The 24,092-nt window shown below is 43.7% G+C and overlaps 1 protein-coding gene across 4 annotated transcripts in view; it reads right to left on the reverse strand.

Moving 5' to 3' along the window:
• Positions 1 to 24,092, reverse strand: part of DNAJC6 (DnaJ heat shock protein family (Hsp40) member C6) — a 128,379-nt gene that overhangs the window by 41,552 nt on the left and 62,735 nt on the right. For all 4 annotated transcript variants that reach the window (XM_084871363.1, XM_084871364.1, XM_084871362.1 and 1 more), the window contains exons 2-4: positions 2,930 to 3,080; positions 1,562 to 1,611; positions 1,310 to 1,458 (exon numbers count right to left, since the gene is read on the reverse strand). In XM_084871363.1, coding sequence (XP_084727489.1) covers positions 1,310 to 1,458; positions 1,562 to 1,611; positions 2,930 to 3,080 — 350 coding nt within the window. The remainder of the gene's footprint in view (positions 1 to 1,309; positions 1,459 to 1,561; positions 1,612 to 2,929; positions 3,081 to 24,092) is intronic.

Below are 24,092 nucleotides of genomic sequence, written 5' to 3' on the forward strand. Positions count from 1 at the left end.
AGGGGGTGTCTAGGAGGCAGCTGATCAATGATTCTCTCTCATCGATGTTTCTAACTCTCTATCCCTCTCTCTTCCTCTCTCTAAAAAAAAAAAAAAAAAAAAAAAAAAAAAAAAAAAAAAAAAAAAATCAATAAAAAATATATATATTAAAGGGTCCAATGTATAGAAAACCCTTCCTATTTATCACAAGACTCAAATGCAGTTGCAGAAACAAACATATCTAAAGGCTAAGTCAAAATATTTGAAGATGTTCTTGAGAGAGAAAAAGCCTTATCTTGGTGAGTAAATCAAGAATTCAGGTAAAGAAGGAGACCAGTCTTTGGGTGGTGCACATAGAATGCAATATACAGATGATGTATTCTAGGATTGTACACTTGAAGCTTATATAAAGTTATGTTATCCCAATAAATGTAATTTAAAACAAAAAGAACTCAGCGACCAGGAATATTAGGCTTGATATTAGATTCAAACCCAAGCCAGCTCTCAAAGCTCCTGAACGAGGAATATTTCTCAGTTTATCTGCAAAAAGCTCCTTTAGAGGGCAATCCAGCTTTCCCCCGAAACAGTGTCAGTACTAACGGTGAGGTCTTAGGCAAGTTACCTTACCTCTTTGTGCCTCGGTTTCTCCATCTACTTCAGAGGGCTGTTGAGAGAATTTACTGAGATACTGCATGGCAAGTCCCTAGCGCAGTGTACACACTCTCTAAGTGTTGGCTGCTGCACTCACTTCTATTAATATTAGTAATAGGATTACCAAACCTACAGTGTAGGCTATGTATGTGCTAGCTTCACTTCTGGAAGAAGCAATTTTACTGAATGTCAGAAGGCTATTCCCATTAATACTAGTATGTCTGTACTGGTCTAGCTACATTAATAGAAGGCTATTCCCATTAATACTAGTATGTCTGTACTGGTCTAGCTACACTGCCTCATCATGATGCCAGGTAGCAATAAGGACAGGTACAGGCCTGATGAGTGTTGTAGTAAAAAGGTAGCCAAATGCTTTATGTAGCAGTTCAAGCTCCAACTGAGCCTCACAGCAATGCGCCCTAACATCTGAGCAACCAACCACACTGGTGTGAGGCCCCAACTCAGATGGCATTTCATCGACAGATAAATATTTTCACCTCCCAAAAATCTTCAGAATATACCATTAAAGCCTAATAAGTACTTTGTGACTAGAAATATGCACAGTGTGTCGTTTTCCAGCTTCATGTGCCACAGGCCAAAGGCTTTGGGGATAGCTCTTAAGAGGAGAAATATCCTGTTATGTCTTCAACCATGTGATCCCAGAGCGAAAACTGCTTACCCTGCTATGAAACTTGGCAGTTCGATAGGACTTGGGCGACAGATTGTACACCGTGTAGTGGTCGAGATGTCTGGAATCCAAAAAGCTCCGAATGTCATCAACCTGATTCCTGAATCCTATGTCGACGTTGTCCAGAGGAAAGGACATCACTGGAGGGTCACACAGAAAGAAGGTGGGTTAAACGGCTCGGGGGTGGTGATGAGCAGCAACTGAAAGCTGAATCTGAGCAGTAAATGCACATGAGAAACTTACCAATAATCCTGGAGGTAACATAAGTGAAGTCTAAATCTCCTTTCGTGTAGCTAAAAGCGAGACAAGGAATTTAATTAAAATGACCTACATATGCCATGCCATGGTTGCTCTCTCTCAATCACTTTCACATCATCACCGGGGACACTTCCCACTAGCCAGCCTATTCTGAGGTCCCTCAAACCTCCCTCCAACAAGGGAGCATTGTTAAGAGAAGACATTCCACACCCTCAGTAGCTTACATGTACTGTTCTAACTTGTGCACCCCCATAGTTTGTACAAACAGATTCCATTTATGAATAGAATCTACTCAGAAAACAGTGCTTATTTATTAACAATCATTGTTCCAGGCTCTCTGCCCATAGGGAAGTATCGCCCTCAGGTGTCAGGGGAGGAAGTGATGGAGGAAGAACAAAGGACATCCTTTTTCTGTCTACCAGGCCCTGGCTGAGGACTGGAGGGAAAGGGTAAATTTTACCCTTGAACGAAGATTAAAATGTTGATCAATAATTGGACTTAACATCTGAATCTGTTAATCCTCATATGATAATATTTTTCCATTGACTTTTAGAGAGAGTGGACAGGAGAGGGAGAGACAGAGAGAGAATAACATCAATTGCTTGGTTGCCCCCTACATGTGCCCGGGCCAGGGATCGAGCCTGCAACTAAGGTATGGAATCAAACCCAGGACCCTTCAGTCCACAGGGCGATGCTCTATCCACTGAGCCAAACTGGCCAAGACTGGCCTTGACATTTGAATTTCTGATTTAAAACTGCACACTGTAACTTAAAGTGACCCTAAAACTTTCTAATAACTAGGAATAATTTTTAAAAATTCATATGGTCTGCTGGTAGAAGTTTTCATACGTGTGAAAGAATAGAAAACTTCTCCCAGTAAATAAATTCTAAATGACTATTAAGATACAAAAACAAAATTCTGTTTTGATTGCAATACATGAGTATTGTTTATTCAGATTGCATAGACACGATTACCTCATTTAATTTTCAAACACTCAAGGGCACAAATCCTACCAGGGTATAGAAGCAAAGCTCAGAGAGGCTGATGACGTTGCCTTAGGTCACATGGTTAACAAGAGCAGACAACGCATTAGAACTCAGGATGTTGGGTTCAAAAGCCAGGGATGACAACCCACTGTGCTCTCATGTACCAGTGAGCTGGGGCCTCCTGCCTGTGCTTGTAGCTTCAGAAGGACTCCACTTTATGGCTTTGGTGACCCTGCTCAGGCAATCAGATCCCATGAAATGGCATCACAAAACTGCCAGTCTTTGAGCCACACAGGTAGTTGGCAGGTAACCAGATTCTTTGGGGCCACGAAGGTCCATTAACTCAACCAGGAAGAAGGCACGTACCTGGTAACAGATTGTATAACTCTGGTAGATGTGTCTTTGAGGGTGTCTTTCAGGTTGTCCTTCAGGTTACTGAAGAGCCTGCCGGCACCTCCTTTCACCATGTCAAAGAGGCCTCCCCCATAGCTGGGCTCCATGTCTGGGGACGAGGCACCTGCCAATGAGAAACAGAAAAGATGCTGATGGCACAGACCACACAGAAAACCAGCCCCGCTTTGATCCTGGAACGCATGCAGACCACCTTCGGCAGTCTGGGCCAGGGATTCCTGGAAGTCTGGGCCAGGGATTCCTGCTCTCAGCTTACTGACTCTGGGTTACAGCAGTGCCGCTGGGCTTCAGGGACCAAGGCAAATCCCTCACCAAGTCCCAGGAGCAGAACCTTCCAGAGCAGCACAACCAGAACTGGAAGCACCAGTCACATGTCCCAACTCACCACTTGCAATGTGGCTAGTCCAAACATAAAATACACACCAAATTTCAAAGGTAGCGAGGGGGGAGGGAGTAAAAGATTTCAATACTACATGTTGAAATGATAGCATTTTGGATATATCGAATTAAATAGGTTATACTAGTAACTTAATTTCATTTGTCCCTTTTAACTTTTTAATGTGGATCCTGGAAAACTTGAAATTATAGATGTGGCCAGCATTATACGTCTTTCAGAGAGTGCGGCTTCAGAGACCTGGCCAAGGAAGAGCAGCGAGCAGCTTATTAGTGAGTCCAGGGGTCTCCTCTGCCCTTTGATGGAGTTGGCTGCGTTAGAAGAGCCATCACATGGCTATCCCTCAAAGTAGGGGTGTCGAACTCAACCAGAGAAGGGGCCAAAATCTAAAATCCAGCCTAAATCGCGGGCCGAATGGTTTACTGAACAGTCATAAACTGACAATGTCATAAACTGACAGCGGAGTGCAGTGATGACAGCGCGGTGAGGGCCACATTGCAAGGCCTGGCGGGCTGGATTTGGCCCGCGGGCCTTGTGTTTGACACATGTGCCTCAAAGAAATAGTTCCCCTCCATCATGGAAAATACCTTCGGGAGGGCCTTTCTGACAGCTTTTAAGGCCTGAGGATGCATGATGGTCATCGGTGCTATTTGTCAACTAGTTCAGGTTCTCATCCCTTCCAGCTTCTTAAAACTGTATTTGCTGGCTCCCTAGAGTTAGCTCAGCGTTTCTCGGCCTTGGCACTACCGACATTTGGAGTCAAATACTTCTTTGCCAGGGAGGGGGACTGCCCTGTGCACTGTAGGATGTTTGGCAGCATCCCTGGCCTCTGTCTACTAGATAGCACAGGTATGCCTATTTCATAGGAAACGGTGAAATGAGTGCACAGAAACTATTAGCATAGTTCCTAATATACCTAAGGGTAATGGACTTTAGCTATACTACTACTATGTACGAAAACTTATGTAGCACTTACTATCTGCTAGGTATTATTCTAAGTATTTTACCTGTACTCATTCATTTAATCCATAGCATACCTATCAGGTAGGTAATATTATTCCATTTCATAGATCAGAAACTTGTCTAAGGATCTTCACCTAGTAAGTCAATGACAGAGTTGGGATTTGAGCCCTAGGCAACCTTTCTAACCACTCCCTCATTTTTCTCTTAATACTACCCTGAATTTAATATTTATCATTCCAAATAATTTCTTTTTTAAATTTCTTAAAATTGATTTCAGAGAGGAAGAGAGAGAAACATCAGTGATATGAGAGAATCACTGATTGGCTGCCTCCTGCATGCCTCACACTGGGGATCAAGCTCATAATCCCAGGCATGAGTCCTTGAGCATAATCGAACTGTGGACCCTTTAGGCTGATGCTCAATCCACTGGGCCAAACCAGCTAGAGCCAAATAATTTCTTTAGACTTTTATTATATACTAGAGGCCGATGCATGAAATTCATGCAAGAGTAGGCCTTCCTTCCCCAGACTGCCAGCACTGGCTTTCCTCTGGCACCTGGGACCCAGGCTTCCCTCGCAGCCCCACCTTCGTCCAGAAGGTTTTCTGGAAGGATATTCAATCTAATTTGGTATATTACCCTTTTATTATAATAGATGTAGGTAAACATTTACAATATATCAATATTGTTTTCCACAATTTCAACCCATATATAAATGGTTTTCTGTTTGCAACTTCATTTTTTTTTTTTTTTTTTTTTACCCACCATTATTTAAAATTCACCTATGCTGGTACCACATGTAATTTTAGCTCCTTAAAGCAGGGGTCCTCAAACTTTTTAAAGTGGGGGCCAGATCACGGTCCCTCAGAGAGCTGGAGGGCCGGACTATATGAACTACTAATTCCTACTGTAACACCTTGGCTGCGCTCACTGCCCAAAAAACCTGGCGGGCCGGATCAGACTCCTCTGCAGGCCGCATGTGGCCCGCAGGCCGTAGTTTGAAGACCCCTGCCTTAAAGAATGCATCCATTACCCACTAAGGTTAGACACTAAGGTTTCCCACTAAGATGGATAACAAGGTTGTTTGCTAAAATAATACAGTTATAAACGCATCAACTTAACTACATGTGGGAGACTCTCTTTCGGTTATACCTAACAAAATTTGTTAGTAGATAGGATATGCACATCTTCAAATTTCTAAACATTGACACATCATTTTCCAAAGTAGCCATGTCAGTTTAAACTCCTACTAGTAGTGTATATGAGGTCCCTTACTTTATTTTTTTTTAAGTGATTCTTTTTTTGAAGTATATTTTATTGATTTTTTACAGAGAGGAAGGGAGAGGGAGAGAGAGTTAGAAACATCGATGAGAGAGAAACATCAATCAGCTGCCTCCTGCACACCCCCTACTGGGGATGTGCCCACAACCAAGGTACATACCCTTGACCGAAATCAAATCTGGACTCTTGAGTCCACATGCCGATGCTCTATCCACTGAGCCAAACCGGTTAGGGCGAGTTCCTTCACTTTATATCCTCCTTAACACTTGATATTTTCAGACTTTAAAATTTTTACAATTCTGGTGAGTGTGAAGCAAAATCTTATTTCAGTCTTATTTTGTGATTTCCCCTATTACTAGTGAGTGAGGTGATGTCTCTTTTATTGTATTTATTGGCCAGGTGGCTGTATATATTAAATCATACTTGAGGTACCTACTGCACTCCTGTGTGCCATTTAGATGCTCATACATATACCTATAAATGCATGTTGACTGTTTTATACTTCCATTCTGATCACATGAGCTATTGCTGCTCAGTCATCTATTTGAAAAGGTGTCTCTATTTGAAATCACAAAGGAGAATTAATGCTGATGAATCAGCAAATTAAATGGACACATGGACAAACATTAATAATGTCTACCACTTTCTGAGCTCTCCTAGGCACCAGGAACTCCACTTGGACTTTTATGTTAGTACAGTTTCACACAGCAGGAGAGGGAGAGAGTGTTTATTATACCCATTTCGTTTTTTAAAAGTATTTTTATTTATCTATTTCAGATAAGAAGGGAGAGGGAGATAGAAACATCAATGATAAGAGAGAATCGTGGTTTGTCTGCCTCCTGCACAACCCCCACTAAGGATCTAGCCCGAAACTCAGCATGTGCCCTAGACCAGAATTGAACCTGGGACCCTTCAGTCTGCAGGCCAATGCTCTATCCAGTGAGCCAAACCATCTAGGGCTACTATACCAATTTTATAGATGAAGAAATGGAGGCTCAAGAGAAGGGACACAATTCACCTAACGTAAAGCCAGGTCTGTGCAAGTCCAAAGCCTGTGCTACTTGTACCACCTCATACTATTCTACAGTTACCTATCAACTCACAATTCTAACAGCTGTAATTACGATGGTCCTTGCCTGCCTTGTACAAGCCCTCCCCCTCCTATTCCTTGATCTCCTCCTGTGAGCCTTTCATTTGGCGGCTCTCAGCAGCAGATGGTCCCTAACAAGCACTCTCATAAATCACTGCAGCTGTCAGACAAACCAAACCAGCTCTTTCTGTAGGCGCCTGAGCCTCTGTCGCCTGCCCCCGCTGCTTCATGGCCCTGAATAAAGACCAAGAACTGGTTTGCTGGGTGGCTCCACAGACTACAGCCAAAGCTACAAAGCTGAGAATGTTCTGGATTCTGTTCCCCTCTAATACAGGGGAACATTATCTCCCTTTAAACACACTCCACATAAAAAAAATCTGCATCGTGTTTTCATTTTAAATTTAGCAAGAATAGAGCAGTATAAAATGTTTACAGTTCCCCTGTTTCCATCACAAGCAAACACTCCAGCCTGGATACCCTCCTGATATATTATTGTTCTAAGAGATGACGCTGAATTTATTATCCAGACCTCTCTCTGACTCTCAGTTTCGGGCTTAAAAAGAACCCCATGGCACCAACCTATTAAAAGATATAAATAACCTCGATTATATAAAAACCTGACTCTCGTCATCATTCAGACAGCATGCTCTGTTCACTGGAACCCTGCAGAAACCAGACCCACCGGTCAGAATATATCTGTGACCTTCATATTCCCAAATTATATGTCAAACTAACCAGGACACAAAAAAGAGAAGAGGGGCATGATCTAATCTTGGCCTCACGGTCCTTTTGGATAGGGATTCTGTCTCTCCCTGCTGAGGTACATGAAGGCCTGAAGCACAGATTTTGCAAAAAATAGCTGAGCCTCAGCTCCTTGAGAGAAAGGGCAGAGAGGTATCAAAAACGACACACCACAGAGGAAATGGTACAGTCAGAAAGTGATGCAATAAAAATAATAATAATAACTATAACGATAGATCAGGAGCTAACAAACTATAGCTAGCTCCTGGGCAAAATCCAGTCCACTGTCTTCTTAAATAAGAATGGATTTTTCACTTTTATTTTTTTAAATAAATCTTTATTGTTCATATTATTACAAATGTTCCTCATTTTTTCCCCCTCCATTGCTCCCCTCCACCAGGTTCCCACCCCACCCTCTGCCCTTTCCCCACCCCCCATTGTCCTCATCCATAGGTGCACAGTTTATGTTCAGTCTCTTCCCGCACCCCCCAATTCCCTTTTCCCTGAGAATCGTCCGTTCATTTCCCTTCCATACCTCTGATTCTATTATATTCACCAGTTAATATTGTTCATCAGATTTTTTAATTCCCTTAGTTTTTAGATTCACTTGTTGATAGTTATGTATTTGTTGTTCATAATTTTTATCTTTATTTTCTTCCTCTTCCTAAAGAACCCCCTTCAGCAATTCATATAATTCTGGTTTGGCGGTGATGAATTCCTTTAGCTATTTTTTATTTGTGAAGCTTTTTATCTGCCCTTCGATTCTGAGTGATAGCTTTGCTGGGTAGAGTATTTTTTGGCTGTAGGTTCTTGCTATTCATCACCTTGAATATTTCTTGCCATTCCCATATGGCCTGCATGGTTTCTGTTGAGAAATCAGCTGAAAATCGTATGGGTGCTCCTTTACATATGGGTGCTTTTCTCTTGCTGCTTTTAATATTCTCTCTTTGTCTTTTGCTCTTGGAATTTTAATTATGATGTGTCTTGGTGTGGTCCTCTTTGGATTCCTTTTGTTTGGGGTTCTGTGCACTTCCTGGACTTGTAAGTCTAATTCTTTCACCAGGTGGGGGAAGTTTTCTGTCACTATTTCTTCCAGTATGTTTTTGGTATCTTGCTCTCTCTCTTCTTCTGGGACCCCCATAATTCTGATGTTGGTTCGCTTGATGTTGTCCCAGAGGTTTCTTACATTATTTTCAACTTTCTGGATTCTCTTGTCTTCTTGCTTCTGCGGAGAAGTGTCTTCTGGCTCTTTATGTTCCAAATCTTTGACTTGATTCTTGCGATCTTCCATTCTGTTTTTAGGACTCTGTATAATATTTTTTATTTCAGACAATGTATTCTTTATTTCTAGTTGATCCCTTATTATTTCTAGTTGATCCCTTTTCATGTCCTCATAGGTCTCGTTTATTTTATCAGCCTTTTCTAGGAAATTCTTGACAAACCTCATAACCGTGGTTTTGAACTCTATATCCAATTGCTTTTTGTCCTCCATTTTTTTCGTTTGTGATCTGTTTCCTTGTCTCGGCATTTTTGCAGCTTCCCTGAGTTGGTAGGGTGACTTTGTGTGTTAAGGTGTCCTATATGGTTCAGTGGGTCAGCCTCCCAGTTACCTGAGGTGGACACTCTTAGTGTCCCTTTTTGTGGACTCTGTGTACAGCCTTGTTGTAGTTAAGTCTTGATTGTTGTTGGTATCACTTGGAGGAACTGTTTTCCAGGCCAATTGGCTGTGAGGATCAGCTGTGGCTGTGCCAGGAGACAGCTTTATTTGACTAGAAAAGTCTCTGTGCTCAGCTTGGATGGGGCAGAGTTTCAGGGTGGAGCCCACAGCCTTGACTTCCGTCAGCCCCACCCTATGAGGTTCCTGAGTCTCAGTGTTCCTCAGTGTTCTTCGGTACTCGCTGCAAGCACCTCTGAGAGAAAGGTGCCCCCGAGTTTTGCCTACTACCAAACAGTCTAGGCTCTCCCCCAAAGAGCCCGGAACTGGGGTTCAGTTCAGTTGGAAGTGGGGTTGGAAGTGGGCTTCAATGTGCGCACCTCTGGGACTGCCTTTCGCCACTCCCCTGAGTTTCTACCTTACAGCCCAGACTCCCTCCTTATGTGTCTGGGTCCCCAGGGTCTTGCCCAAAACTGGGGTTCAGTGCAGTCGGAACTGGGGCTCAGCACAGTCCGGAGCTTTTGTCTCCTTCCTGCTAGGGCAATCTAGCAGCAGAGTCAACAGTCCGTCCTCTGCGTGTAATGTGCGCGCCTCTGGGACTGCCTTTTGCTGCTCCCCTGAGTTTCCGCCTTACAGCCCAGACTCCCTCCTTATGTGTCTGAGTCCCCAGAGTCTTGCCCAGAACTGGGGTTCAGTGCTGTCAGAACTGGGGTTCAGCACAGTCCAGAGCTTTTATCTCCTTCCCGCTAGAGAACAACATCCAGGCACTTAGCCTCTCCTCCTCTCCGGCTCTGTCCTCTCGCCGTGTGTGCAACATGTCTCCGTACCTTAGGCTTTTACAGCTCCTCTGATTTTCCTTCTGGTTTTCTCTTTCCTTCTAGTTGTAGAATTTCCAGTCAGTCGACTTTCCTATAGTTCTGGGTAATGTCCATTTTGTATTTTAGTTGTATTTTTTTGAAATTGTTGTGTGAGGCTGCAGTTAGGTGTTTACCTATGCCGTCATCTTGGTTTCTCAGCTTTGTCACTTTTAAATGAGTAAAAAAAAAAGTCCAAAGAATAGGTTTGATAGAGTGAAAACAATACGAAGGTCAAATGATAGTGTCTGTAAGTAAAGTATTCTGAGAACAGAGCCAAACTCACACCTTTATATATTGCCTGCAGCTACTTCCATGCTACAATGGCAGAGTTAAATAGTTGTGACAGAGACCGTATGGCCCCCTAACCTATAGTATTTACTATTTATGGCCCTTTACAGAAGACATTTTCCTTTTTTTTTTTTTTTTAATATTTTAATATATTTTATTGATTTCCGAGAGGAAGGAAGAGTGAGAGAGAGATAGACACATCAATGATGGAAAGAGAATCACTGATGGCTGCCCCCTGCATGCCCCCTATTGGAAATTGAGCCCACAACCTGGGCATGTGCTCTGACTGGGAATCGCACCATGACCTCCTGGCTCACAGACACTCAATGGCTTAGCCACACCAGCCAGGCCAGATGACATTTTCTAATCCCTGCACTAGATGGTTGAAAAGACTTCCATTTTTGGGGATCCAGAGCTTGTCACCTTTGCTATGTTGCTAAATGCTTTGGCTAAAATGGCACCAGGGGGAGGCACACACCAGATCTTAATAAAGAGGACTCAGGATTTGAGGGTGTCAGATGAGGTGGGAGTGATGAGGACAGAACTGTGAAAGCATGAGGGCACTATCCAAAGAGAAGGATCCATATCTGTGCCTCTAAGGCTCCAGGTAGACTCTTGTTCCATGATATCTTGTCATTGTAAAGCGTAATCCCACCAGGCAAGCATCAGAGGGTGCAGTCCTGCCCTCCCCATCATTTCTAAGGGTGTAATAAGCTGTCTTGGGATTCTTAATGGTGATGAGACTACAAGCAGCATCCAATTCCTCCCAAGTCATGGGGGCTCACCTCTGTATAACCTGATTAGTTCTCACTAGTATGGTGACATAAAATCTGATTGTCCTGAGAGAGAATCTGCTTATTTCTGGACTATTAGTTAGCTGTTTGCTCATTTCTTTAAATCAAGCTTCACTCCAAAAGTGACTTGAAGTGATTTGATAGTTCTTTGGAAAATAATATATATTTTCTGGGAGGAAGGGAGAGGGAGAGATAGAAATACCAATGATGAGAAAGAATAATTGATCGGCTGCTTCCTGCACACCCCACACCCCAGGCATATGCCCTGACCAGGAATTAAACAGTGATCTCTTGGTTCCTAGGTGGACACTCATCGCTAAGCAGCACCAAGTTGGGCCGGAACAAATTATATTTTTAAGAAGACCGGCACAAATGTTAAGGGTGATCTTAATTTCGTTAATGTAACTAAAAATATAGAAAAAGTTAAGTGTGGCCTACTTTTCATAAACATCTTATATGGCTGTCAGTTGAAGGCAAAACCCCATGAGAAGTGCTGAGAAAGCAGGAAAATGCTGACAAAGGCCTTGTCCTTCAGAGTCCATAATGCACAGTCGTGATTCCCCACATATACGCTCCACTGCTCACACAGTAAGTGCCCAGGACACCTTCAGTTGCACACAATTCTACTTGGTAACCCCTAAGAAGAGATGCTCCTCCATAAAGTACTGTCATAAAAAGAAAAGGATCATATGCAAATATTTAGCAAAAAAGAAATCCATTGAGGTGTTGTTTGTTGAGGTATATTGATCATAGAAGCAAGAGACTATAACTGATGTATTCTTCTACATAACTAGCTACCAAGTCACTATGTAGAAGAGTATAGATACTCATGATAAAGAGCTAGGTAAAAATAAGCAGAATAGCCCTAATCAGTTTGGCTCAGTAGATAGGGCATCAGCCTGCAGACATAAGGGTCCCAGATTCGATTCCATCAAGGGCATGTACGAGTTACAGACACATCCCCAGTAGGGAGTGTGGAGGAAGCAGCTGATCAATGTTTCTAACTCTCTATCCCTCTCCCTTCCTCTCTGAAAAAAAAAATCAATAAAATATATATTTTTTAAAAGTAAGCAGAATATAAACTAGTACAGTATAATCTCATTTTTATAAAAGAAAAATATGTGAGATGGAAAAGAACTCTTGGCAATGATTAAGGTTTGCAGGACATCGACCTTCCTCAGTGGGTTCTCCGGGCCTCTACAAAGACGCCTCCACAGAGCATCACCGTTCCCATTTCTAGAAAGTCAATGCCATCAAATGCTAGTACCTGTGAATTATTATTGTTATTCCACAGTGTTCAGGATCAGCCTGTTTAAGGGATGACTGAAAATCCGATGATCGGTTCCTGTTCATGCTCCTTTTCACCTATGGGACATTTTCCTCTGTGGCTATTTAAGTGACACAGGGTTACAAGTGTCCTTCTTCCTGCCTTCTACAAAGATGGCAATTGCAGGACAGAAAATCCCAAAACTGTCCTGGGAAAATGCTGTTTCTTCTCCACAACTTAGCAAGGCTGCAAGAACCAGGGTCATCACCACAGAAGGATTCATTCTCCTTGTGTTTAAGAGATTTGTCATTTTTCTGGTTTCCACAATTAGAGAGATGGATCGCTTGGGGATCCCAATGAGATATACCTCAGAAAAACCCAATGCCTCAGCTCCCGGAGTCAAAGTCAGTTTAAACCTCATTTCCCATTCATCCTACTTCTGGGAAGCTTAGAGAAAATAGGATGGACATGGGGGTAGAGGATCTTACATCCTACTTCTGGGAAGCTTAGAAAAAATAGGATGGACATGGGGGTAGAGGATCTTACACTTAGTTTTCCACCTAGAGACTGTGACCTTAAGCATGGCATTTTACTCCTCTGAAGCCTCTTCTCCCTTCAGACATTGGGACAAATTAAGAACAAAGATTTCCCTACGTGTCTCAGAGCATCGAAAGGATCAAATGTGACCATGAATGTGAATGTGGTTTTAAAGTCATGCAATTTTCTAACACAATCAGGAATTTTCACTTGAATTCTTAGAAATTCAGCTCACATGCAAATGAGTCATTCGATTGACGACCTGCCACAGGCTACCCAGGAATCCAACTAGAAATAATAATTTCATGGAAAAAACAAAAGCAAGTGAGAAAAATCAGCACTCCCTCCGCCAAACAAAAGGTTAGTCATGAAACAAAGCTGCCACATTCGGAAGATGTGCATTCCCTCAGCCAGAGCTGGTTTGGCTTCAATGTTTGCTACTAGCTGGGTGTACAGTCTAGGCCAGTTAACCAATCCAAATTATGATTTATCCTTAGTGGTAAAATGGAAGCCTTCATGGAATATCACATAGGGCTGTGGTGAGGATTTGGTAAAACCTAACACAGTGCCAAGGGTGCTGTCCACAATTAGGGAATGAGAACAGCCAGGTGGCTCTAGGCATGGAAAGGAGACAACCATGAGACGTGCTGTCTCCAGCAAAGCCAGGCAGCCTCAGAAAAAAAAAAAAGAAAAAAGAAAAAAAAAGGCCACACTGTTAAATGTCAGGGTTGACAAAGCCTAATTAGAGATGTGTACAAGGACAGAATCTCTTGTGGAGCCTCCACTACGGCTCTCATGAAGTCTTCACCTTTGATAGTTCAGGGTCACAGACACTGAAGAGGGAAACCTCTTATCGCTCTGGCATTGCCCCTTGCCATCTCAAAGTGAGCTCGTATGGTATGTGCTATTTGCACGACTAATATTCAAGTTCCATGGAACTGGATATTTAAGTGCTGAAATACACTGAGTGACCAGATTATTATGATCTCTTAATGCATAGCTATCTGGCCACTCAGTGTATATCCTATATAATAAAAGGCTAATATGCAAATTGTCCCCTCAACCAGGAGTTCAACCAGCAGGCAGACCAGCCAACCGCCCATGTTCCCTCCCCCTGGCAGGCTGGCTGGACCCCACCCATGCATGAATTCATACACCAGGCCTCTAATATATATATAAAATTTCCCTCTGGTCTTCTTGTCAAATATATATACACACACTGAGTGGCTGGATTATTATGTGTTCAGAGATCATATTAATCTGGCCACTCAGTGTATATGTGTATGGACACACACACACACACACACACACACACACACACACACACTTATGCACGCACCCCCCCTCTTAAACTCTAAAGCTTGTGTTCTTCTTGTCATTTCTGTGAATAGAGCCCAGACTGGGAGAAGATAAGACAAATACATGAGCCACCACATAATGTCACCCTTGGTCCTATAGGGCTATTGATCTTGACATGGCTGTCCTCTGCAAGGTTCTGTACTATGCTAAGAAGTAAAAACTGTGCTTGCTTACTTGGTACAAGTCAGCGTGAAAACTCCATGCATAGCCATATATCACAGAACTCAAGGAAGGGACCAACCAATATGTAATAAAAAATACTGGGATTTTTTTGCTGGAAGTGCAATTGGTCGAGAAGTCTGTGTGTATGTATGAGAGAGAGAGAGAGAGAGAGAGAGAGAGAGAGAGAGAGAGGGAGAGAGAGAGAGAGAGATTGTGAAATGAGGGGAAGAGAATGAAAGGAGATAACCATACAGAGAGAAGAATTCTTATTTCTTCTTTTAAAAAGGCTTTCATTTAGATTTATATAATATATGTACTACATATAACATTATTTTGTTATGTCATATTTTGTTATATGTTATACACAGTAGATTCATATTCAATATGGAAAATCTGGGCACATCTAAGGATATAAGTCAAGATCATTCTAGAAAAAAAGCAAAAGACTTAGAAAAGAGGATGGATTGGGAATGAAGGGAGAAAAAAAGGAAATCAAACCAGAGAGTAGCCTTGTGCAGTGTAAAGACCGAAAGGCGGTATGAGTAACTCATTTCTCTGCACCTGAGATTCACCAAAACCAAGGAAAGGGAATTTAAACAGAAAGGAAAACAAAGCAAGAACAAACAAGGGTAACGACTATTAACACGTTAGAGAACTGTATATCCTTGTAGTTTTAGTTCTGTGTTTTTCTGTACATTGACAACCCTGAGAAAGAAAACTAAGGAGGGCTTCTGGTGGCTAATTGGGCTAAAAGAATAAATAAATAAATAAATAAGCCTAGCAGGAGCCTCTCAGGCAAACTGCATTTCAGGGAGATGCCTGCCTGAACTGCCTGTGTGCACTGTGTTTCTGCCATCTGAGCCAGTCTTCATAAAGGAGTTCCTGGGATCCTATTTCAATCAATAGGATGAGGCTTCCCACATACAACCAAACAGCTCTTTTCTGACCAATCAGGCCAGTGCCTTTTGGACCAATAAAATTGCAAGGATTTGGAGCTCTCATTTGCATGAGGGCAGACCAATCAGGGATCAGGGGCAGGGACTTCTGTCTATATAAGCCAGCTCCCCTCCAACTCCAAGAGAGCACTTTCCCTTTCCACTGAAAACCGTGTTTCCCTGGCTGAGCTGAAACATGGAAGATGTCTCACTGGAGCAGAGTGGAGCTGTCTAGCTCAAGAGGGATGTGCTATTTTCATAGCCGTTGGGTATCACAGCTGAGCTGTTTTGACTGAATAAAGTTTCCTTCTTCCCTACACACCAAATTGGAGATTCCTGTTAGTGCTGAATTGTGCCAACGACCATCAGTTGACAATGTGTACAGATATATTCTGTGTTCTGCAAATACAAACACAGAAAGATCATATTATATTTAGTTTTGTACCTGCCATTTTTCCCACTTAATACTGAAAAGTGTTTTCCAAGTCATTAATATTTTTCCTCTAATATCTCCCTCTCATAGAGCTGCAATAAAACTATTAACTGATTTTTTTTTTGCAGACTCACCAAGTATTATATATATGTATCCTATCTAATAAAAGAGTAATATGCAAATTGACCATCACTCCAACATACAAGATGGGTGCCCCGATCTGGTCAAAGATGGCTGCCCCCATGTGGATATAAAATGACCACCACAAGATGGCTAGCAGGGGAGGGCAGTTGTGGGTTATCAGGCAAGCAGGGGAGGGCAGTTGGGAGAGACCAGGCCTACAAGGGAGGGCAGTTGTGGGTGACTCAGCCAGCAGGAGAGAACAGTTGGGGGGGACCCAGGCCTGCAAGCAAGGGCAGTTGGGGGGGGGGGGGCAGGCTTGTAGGGGAGGGCAGTTGAGAGCAACCAGGCCTGCAGGGAAGGGCAGTTAAGGGCAACCAGGCTGGCAAGGGAGGGCAGTTGGAGGTGACTGGGCCAGTAGGAGAGGGCAGTTGGGGGCAATCGGGCTGACAGGGGAATTATTAGGGGATGATCAGGCTGGCAGGCAGAAGCAATTAGGGGCAATCAGGCGGGCAGGCAGACAAACAGTTGAGAGCCAGCAGTCCTAGATTTTGAGAGGGATCTAAGATTGGAGAGGGTGCAGACTGGGCTGAGGGACACCACCACTACCCCACCCCTGTGCATGAATTTCATGCACTAGGCCTCTAATATATATATGCCTATAAAGTGGACAATTCAGAGGAACTTATTTCCAGCTTAAGGAGAGGGATGCAGGTAGCTGGATGTAGAAAAGAGAAAAGCTTTATGGAAGAGATGGCATGTGAGTTACAATTTGGGTAGAAATGGGATACAGAGCATTTCAAGCTAAGGGGGGGAGGGGGGGGGGGGCTCCGGGCCACTAAGTCAGGACAGGCATAGAAAGGAAAAGGACCATGGCTGACACCAGTTAGAACCGTACTAGGGACTGTGCTAGAGTACTGAGAGATGGGCACTACTGTCCATAAACTGATGAGGAAGGAGGGGCCTCAGGAATTGTCCAAGACACCGTGCTAGAGCTTGGATTTCATGCTCTCTCTTTGGGGTATTGGCAGGTGGCAGAGAATGTGTTAGAGAGAAAGGGAGGTGAGACTGGGAAGGTGAGTGGTCCTCAGGTCCCAGGTCAAGCTAAACAGTAAGAACATTTGCCTGCTTTCAGTATAACTGCTGTGGGGTTTGGTTGTCACACCAACATAACAAATGACAAAAAAATGATCATCAACAGATTTCCAGGAAGCTATTCTCAGAGCTGATTAATAATGCCTCGGAGAAGTGGAATTTCCCAGGGAGAGCACACACTTAAGGGCATATTTCAAAAGCCAGAGTTCCATCAGAGGGCACCTGAAGGAAATTTCAAGGCAGTACCTTCAGCCTCAGATAAATGTGTTCGTAGGAACCTCTGACAGGCAGTCTGTGAATACGCAGTGCCAAGCATAAAAATGCTCAATGACGTGAAGCAAACTCAGCGAGGACACATGTAAATGCGAACTAAATGGGGAATGCAGAAACATTCTGAAGGTGAATCCTGCGACAAACAAAAAAACAAAGCAAAAAAAAAAAAGAAAGAAAGAAAGAAAAAGAAAAACTCAGCAAGCATTTGGAGGAAAAGCTGCTACCTAATGCAAAGAGAACCTGCAGCTCGTTTGTTCCAATGATCTCAAGGACAAGGTCTGGTGTGGGCTGGCTGGTGGAAACATTCTCATAGAGGTCTGACCACTACCCTCTCCAGTGGGGAACCAAACACTGAGAAAATTCAAAGTCTACGATGGGGGTTGGGTGGGCCAGACGTGGGAGCCTCCGCAAAACCTCAAGGGCACACCCTTCACTGCCAGGGAGCAGAATGGGTGACTCAGCGACCCCCCCACTCAGAAAATGACTCTCCATGTGTTACTTGTGCCAAAGAGTCTCAATTCAACAATAAACCGGGAAAAGAGAAGGAGCTTTTGGTAACAGCAAAAAGAGAAGCTTTACAAATAAGCAAACCTGGATTTGTGACCCTGGCTCTCCTTTCTTACTACCTTTGTAACAGTGTAATCTCTCCGAGCCTCAGCTTCCTCCACTGTAAAATGGGGGCAGATCACATCTTCATTCCGTGTCTGTGAAGAGGTTTCAATGAGATAATGACAGCCAATCATAAGTAGTATTTGCCTATGCATGCCCATCTTCGTCCTCCTAAATGGGAGAGTGAAGGAGAGTCTCTGGGAAAAACAACCACGAGAAAAGGAAAGAAACAGGCACAAGGGAAAGGTCTGCTCCTAGGAACTGCCACGTCCTCCCACTGATTCTGAAAAAAGCCCATCACAGTCTCTAGAACCTTATGCATAGAGCAAGCCTCTGCTACTTCCTCACAGATTCGTCACAAAGATTCACTGCACCATCTGGGAAAACATACTGTTATAGTCACAGCTTAGCAAGTGGTCACTTGAGGCGGAGGTGGCTGTGGTGTCACTGAATTAACTAGAACATTGCTCACAATGGATCACCCACTGGGACTCTCAAACCCTCTCCTTGTCTGGAAGTGCTTTATCCTATGGGGACTGGAAGTGCACAGAGAGGAGACATCCGGGAAATGGTCTCGGAGGGAAACCCTCACAGTGCTGCCTGAGGCAGGCAAAGAACGGGAGTCCCGCCCTGGCTCACGTGTTAACTACCTGCTCTGGCTGTCTCTCTGGCCTAATTATGCTCCAGTAATTCTGACAAGACTGGCTATCAATCATGACAATGGCAATCCTAAAATAAAGCAAGATTAATGTTATGAGCTCGATCTGAGCAGGAGGGCCCATTAATTGGAAATCATGGGCTTAATTGAATCCTGGGCAGAACACTGCCAGCTGGGTTACATTTTCTGAGGCCTGTTTCTTCACCTGCAGGAAAACTGAAATGCACCAATGACAAGGAAGCCAACGTTAGCTGTTACTGAGGAGTCAGATAATTGATTACTACTTCTTGGCATACTACTTTCCAGCCATCAGAAGAGTTTGAAGTCATGCTTTGGAGAGTCCATCACCCCCATTTCAGATCTTCTCTGTCTCCTATATGCTCAAGGGTTCCAGATAACCTCTTTGAACCTCAGTTTTGAAATATATATATATATTATATAAAATATTTCTATGTACAATATACTAAAACAAAAATATTATATATTTATATAAACATATATACAAACATATACATATATACATATGTGTATGTACATATATGTATGTACGTGTGTGTGTGTGTGTGTGTGTGCATGTGTGTGTATGAAATGTTCAATAACAAGTAGCCTTGAACAGACTGTTGAACCTCAGAGGGAAGGCAGGGGAGGGTGGGGGGAAGAGATCAACCAATGAACTTGTATGCATATATGCAAAACCTGTGGACACAGACAATGGGTTGGATAGGGCCTGGGTGGGGGGATGGGAGTGGCTGGAAGAGGTTAATAGGGAAAAAGGAAAACCTATGCAATACTTTCAACAATAAAGATTAAAAAAAAAAAAAAAAAACTCAAGGAGGAAAGCATATCGCCTTAAACCTCCCACCAGCACAAGGCCGGGAACCTTTTGCAGCAACGCAAGAGCAGATACCAGGATCTGTTTTAAGGAAAATCTCATCCCATTAGCCAGATTCATTTTTTAAAAGTAGCCTTATCATTATTCCCTCTTCACCACACCCACTATCATAAGGAGCCTGAAGGGAAAGGCAAACAGGAAAGAGTGTGGCTTCTCTTCTGCAAGCTGCAGAAATGGCACCAGACAGGGCACAGCCCGATCACTGTGCACCCAAGGCCTCCCTGAGTTCAGGGCAGTTTCTGCCTCTGCTTGGCTCTTGGCAGGCACAAATTCCATGTCTCTTCTGTTTCCCGCAGTCTGGTCTGTGGGGGTCCATCTTCTCTTAGGACAAACGTTTACAGGCACGACTCCTCTCCCCACCCTGAGAGGAGGTATAACCATCTCCACTACGGAGAAGGAAGGAGGGGACTCAGAGCTGGCAAGTACTGTGTCTTAGGCACTGACCACAGTGCGTACTGGAACCAGGAGGGCACGCAGTTTCCCCAGGGAGCTGGGAGGATGCAGAGCATGTGTTGTGTGTTACAGAGGGAGGGAGGGGACACTAGGCCCAGTGGTCCTCAAATCCCAAAAGGCTTGAAGGTCAAACTAACCTTCAAAGAAGAACACAGAGTTATTTAGGATTATAGGGAGGGGTGTCACAATGCTTTTGTTGGAAGCTGAAACAAAACAAAATTCATTGGGAATGAGCAAGAAGCGCTTAGTGAGAACAGACACGGCGCTCAGTTTATACCGTATCTGTTCCAAGCACCAAGCAGAACACCTTCCAGGACACTGAACTGAACTGAATTAAATGTGTTTAAAAGGCACAAGTTCCATCTCAGCCTTAACCCAATTACAATTGCAGTGAAATGCTGCAAGATAAAATGGCAGTAGCTATCAATTATTAATCACTTTCTGATTATTGGGAGCTGAGACAATGAGCTTTATATCCATTATCTCATTTAATCCTCACAGTTATGTTGCCGAGGAAGTGCTCAGATGAGCAAACTGAGGACCCAAGACACAAATACGACCACACAGCCAGGGCTCTTCCCCAAGTCTGTCTTACACCAAAGTCCACGATCTATTTTGCTGCTACACACACACACACACACACACACACACACACACACACACTAGATAAAAGTCTTCATCTTAAAGAGAAACAATCAAACCAGAAAGCCCTGCTAGAGACTAGAGAAGCCAGATCCTGGTCTGGTGTCTGTTCTGTATAGGATCTAAGTACGCTTTTAAGACCAGACGCTAAGGAGAGCAAAACTGCTCACCATTAGTGGCTGCAAAGGCACAAATGAAAGAAAAGACCTTCTCAGACTGCAACAGGCAGCAAAGGATAACCAAGACCATACTGTGCTCACGGTCCTTCGTGTGGAATTAGTCACACAAAGGGAGCAGCAGCTTACGGTGCTCCTTACTCAGATGTGGAATCTCAAAAAGCCAAACTCATACAACCGGAGAGTAAAAAGGTGATGACCAGGATCTGGAGTGTCAGGGGATAGGAGAGATACTTAAGGCCACAAACCTGCAATGCGTGGTAAGTCCTAGAAACCTAATGTACAACATAGTGATTATAGACAACAGCAATGATAATAATCACACTTGTATATAATAAACCTTCCCAAGAGACTAGATCTTAATTATTCAAACCACAAGAAAGGAAATTATAATTATGTGATATGCTAGAGGTGTTACTGCTAGCATGGCAATCGTATCACAATATATAAATGTATCAAGTCAACATGCTGTACACGTCAAATTTACCTAATGTTATGTCAGCAGATACATAAATATTTAAAGGTGTTCTTTCTTAGATTCGTCTCTTCTCGCCGCCCAGTGCCACCCACCCACCTACAGGCATGCGCACCATCTTCCCCCAGAAAACCATCCTACAGACTTAGCAGACCTGCCCTTTGTCAGGTCCCTTTAAGGGAGAAAGCACATTAGTGCTGACAAACCGAGGGTCACAGCCTTCTTTGAAAAGGCCACGGCTGACAGAGCCGATAAATCATTAGCATAGCCCATGCTCCCTTCTTGCCTGTTAGATCCCAGATCACATGATCAGAGCTCACAGGCTCTGCAATTTCAAAGACGGACACAACCACACAAAGGGTCCTGGTACAGGAGGGCCAGCGTGAGAGGCTGAAGGCGGGTGGCCTTCCACCATGAGTAACGTGTCTTCTGCAAAACCCAAAGAATGGTGTCAGAGCGGTTTGGCAATTGCATTTTAAAGGTCTGGTTTCCTTCTTTAAAAGGGGGAAACAGGGTCTCGGTTGGCGTGTGCAGATGGAAAAGGGAGATCCAGCCCTTTGGTATCTGACCTCAGGCCATGCGTGGTCCCTCGAGCAAGCCTGTCTGTGTGTAGCATAACTGGACTGCATCTTTCACCACCCCCTTCAGGAGCTTCTGGTAAACAGGGAAGTGTAACAACACAACCTATGTCGTACTTCCTCACTGAGAGTAAGAGATCTTAAATGAAGGGGTTGGGGAGAGGGAGAGAGAGAGAGCAGGGACCATTTACTGAGCACTTTTTATCTAGCTGGCTTCGCTAGATAAATAAATGCTATCCTATTTATTTATTTATTTATTTATTTATTTATTTATTTACTTATTTATTTTTATGCTATCCTATTTAATCCTTACAACAGCCTACCATGCCCATTTTACAGAGGAGGAAACTGAGGCCCATGAAAGTTAACTCAATCTAGGAAGGTCCCACAGCTAACAAATAGAGGGTCAGAACGTGAAGTGGGTCTGCCTGGCTCTAAATCCATCACTACCATGTTCTCACTTTCCCGTTTGAGGGACAGTCAGGGTCTCATTGTGATCACCCACAGCGCATGGGTGGGTGGACCTTTAACAGACCTCGCTCAGTATAACAGGCAGCAGACGAGGCGATGTCCTGGGGGCACCCAATCTTCCCTCCGCAGCCGCTGTCACTGTGCTTTCCATAGGAGCGGAGCCTCGATTTGCCAAAGACAATGGGGACAGCAGTAGGTGGAGCCATCACCCCCCTTCCCCATGCACTTCCACTCTGGCGCCCACGGCCTCCCAGGCTGAAGTCCAGGCATTTGGGAATGTGCGTGATCTAACCAAAGAAGTTTATGTTCCAAATCCCCGTACGCCCCCTGAAGCACGTGGCATTCCCTCTCTGGGCGAAATCTCTTCTGCAAAACGAGGAGGTGGAATTAGCTACTCTCCAAGGTCCTTTAACGCGGGGTGACTCATGATTCACAGACTATAAAACGTGAATTAAACTGTGATCTATGCATTTGCTACAGGGCAAGGTGTTGGAAGGAGCCCCCTGGAAACAGATAGGACATTTTAACTGCCACTAAGGGTGGCATCAGTCGAGCAAAAGCAGTCAGTCACCTCAAGGCTTCTGTTTCTGCCTGGGAAGCCCTGGTGAGGGCTGTTATGTAACAGGCTGGTCAGCTGCAAACTCCTTCTCTCCTCTTTCACTGAACGTGCCTTACTCTCCAACTGAATGACCACTCCCCACTCACTGGTTGTCCATTTTTATAACCTTTAAACATCTGCATCTTGCCTTTTTTGGGTTGTTGTTGTTGTTGATAATCCTCATTCGAGGCTATTTTTCCATTGACTTTTAGGGGTGGAGGAAGGGGAGAGACAGAGAGAGAAACATTGATGTGAGAAGACAACATCGATTGGTTGCCTCCTACGCATGTCAGGGATTGAGCCTGCAACCAAGATACATGCCCTTAACCGGAATAGAACCCAGGACCCTTCAGTCTGTAGGCTGATGCTCTGTCTACTGAGCCAAACCAGGCTGCATCTTGCCTTTTTAACTCAAAGTACAGTTCAAGAAGGCAAGCTGGGTGGGTTAGACAAGACTGCATACACAGTGCAGAGCACAGAGCAGTGGACACAGATGGTTAGAGTATCCTAGTATTCTGCTAAAATAATAGCAAACTAACTAAAATCAACTAACATTTGAGTGCCTACTATGTACCAAGCATTGTTCAAAATGCTTTACAACCCTGTGAGGCATGTATTATCACTATCTTACATTGCAGAGATGTGGAAACAGAGAGAGAGAGAGAGAGAGAGGCTACCTTACTTGCTGAGATCACACAGTTAACAAAGACAACTCAGAAAGTTTCCCACACAACTTGTTGAATGGATATACCTAGAGAACAGTTGGGGCTATGTGCCTTTCGCATCAGACAAACCTGGGTCCAAACTCCAGCTCAGCAATTCACTAGCTGTTTCTTTAGACAAGCTGTTTAAACCTTCCTGTGCCTCAGTTTCTTTATCTGTAAAATGGGCTAACAACATCTACCATGTGGGGTTATGTTGAAGATCAGAGATAAATGCCAGTTAAAGAACCTACTGTTGCGCCTGGTCTAGTAATTTATTCATAAGCATGTTGAATTGCTACTCAGTAAATAGCTTTGTGCTAGGTGGTAGGAAAACAGAAGCAAGCACAATCCCAGCCCTCAAGCGGCTCATAGTCTAATGATCAGACAAACATAAACAAGAAGAGTTTACACTATGTGGGAAGGGCGATGTTATCACACACAGGATAGCACTGGGACCCAGCAAAGAGCACTTGAGGGCAAGGAAAACGGAACAGAGTCTGCAAAGAAGTGAGGCTGGAGAGACAGATGAGCAAAGGGCATTCAGGGCCAGGTTATTCCATTCTATCTGCTGATTAAGCCATTCGCCAGGGTATAGACCTTGATTCTCTTCTCATATCTCAC

The sequence above is a fragment of the Pipistrellus hanaki genome, assembly GCF_964339955.1.
Source record: "Pipistrellus hanaki genome assembly, chromosome: 2".
NCBI classification, from domain to species: domain Eukaryota; kingdom Metazoa; phylum Chordata; class Mammalia; order Chiroptera; family Vespertilionidae; genus Pipistrellus; species Pipistrellus hanaki.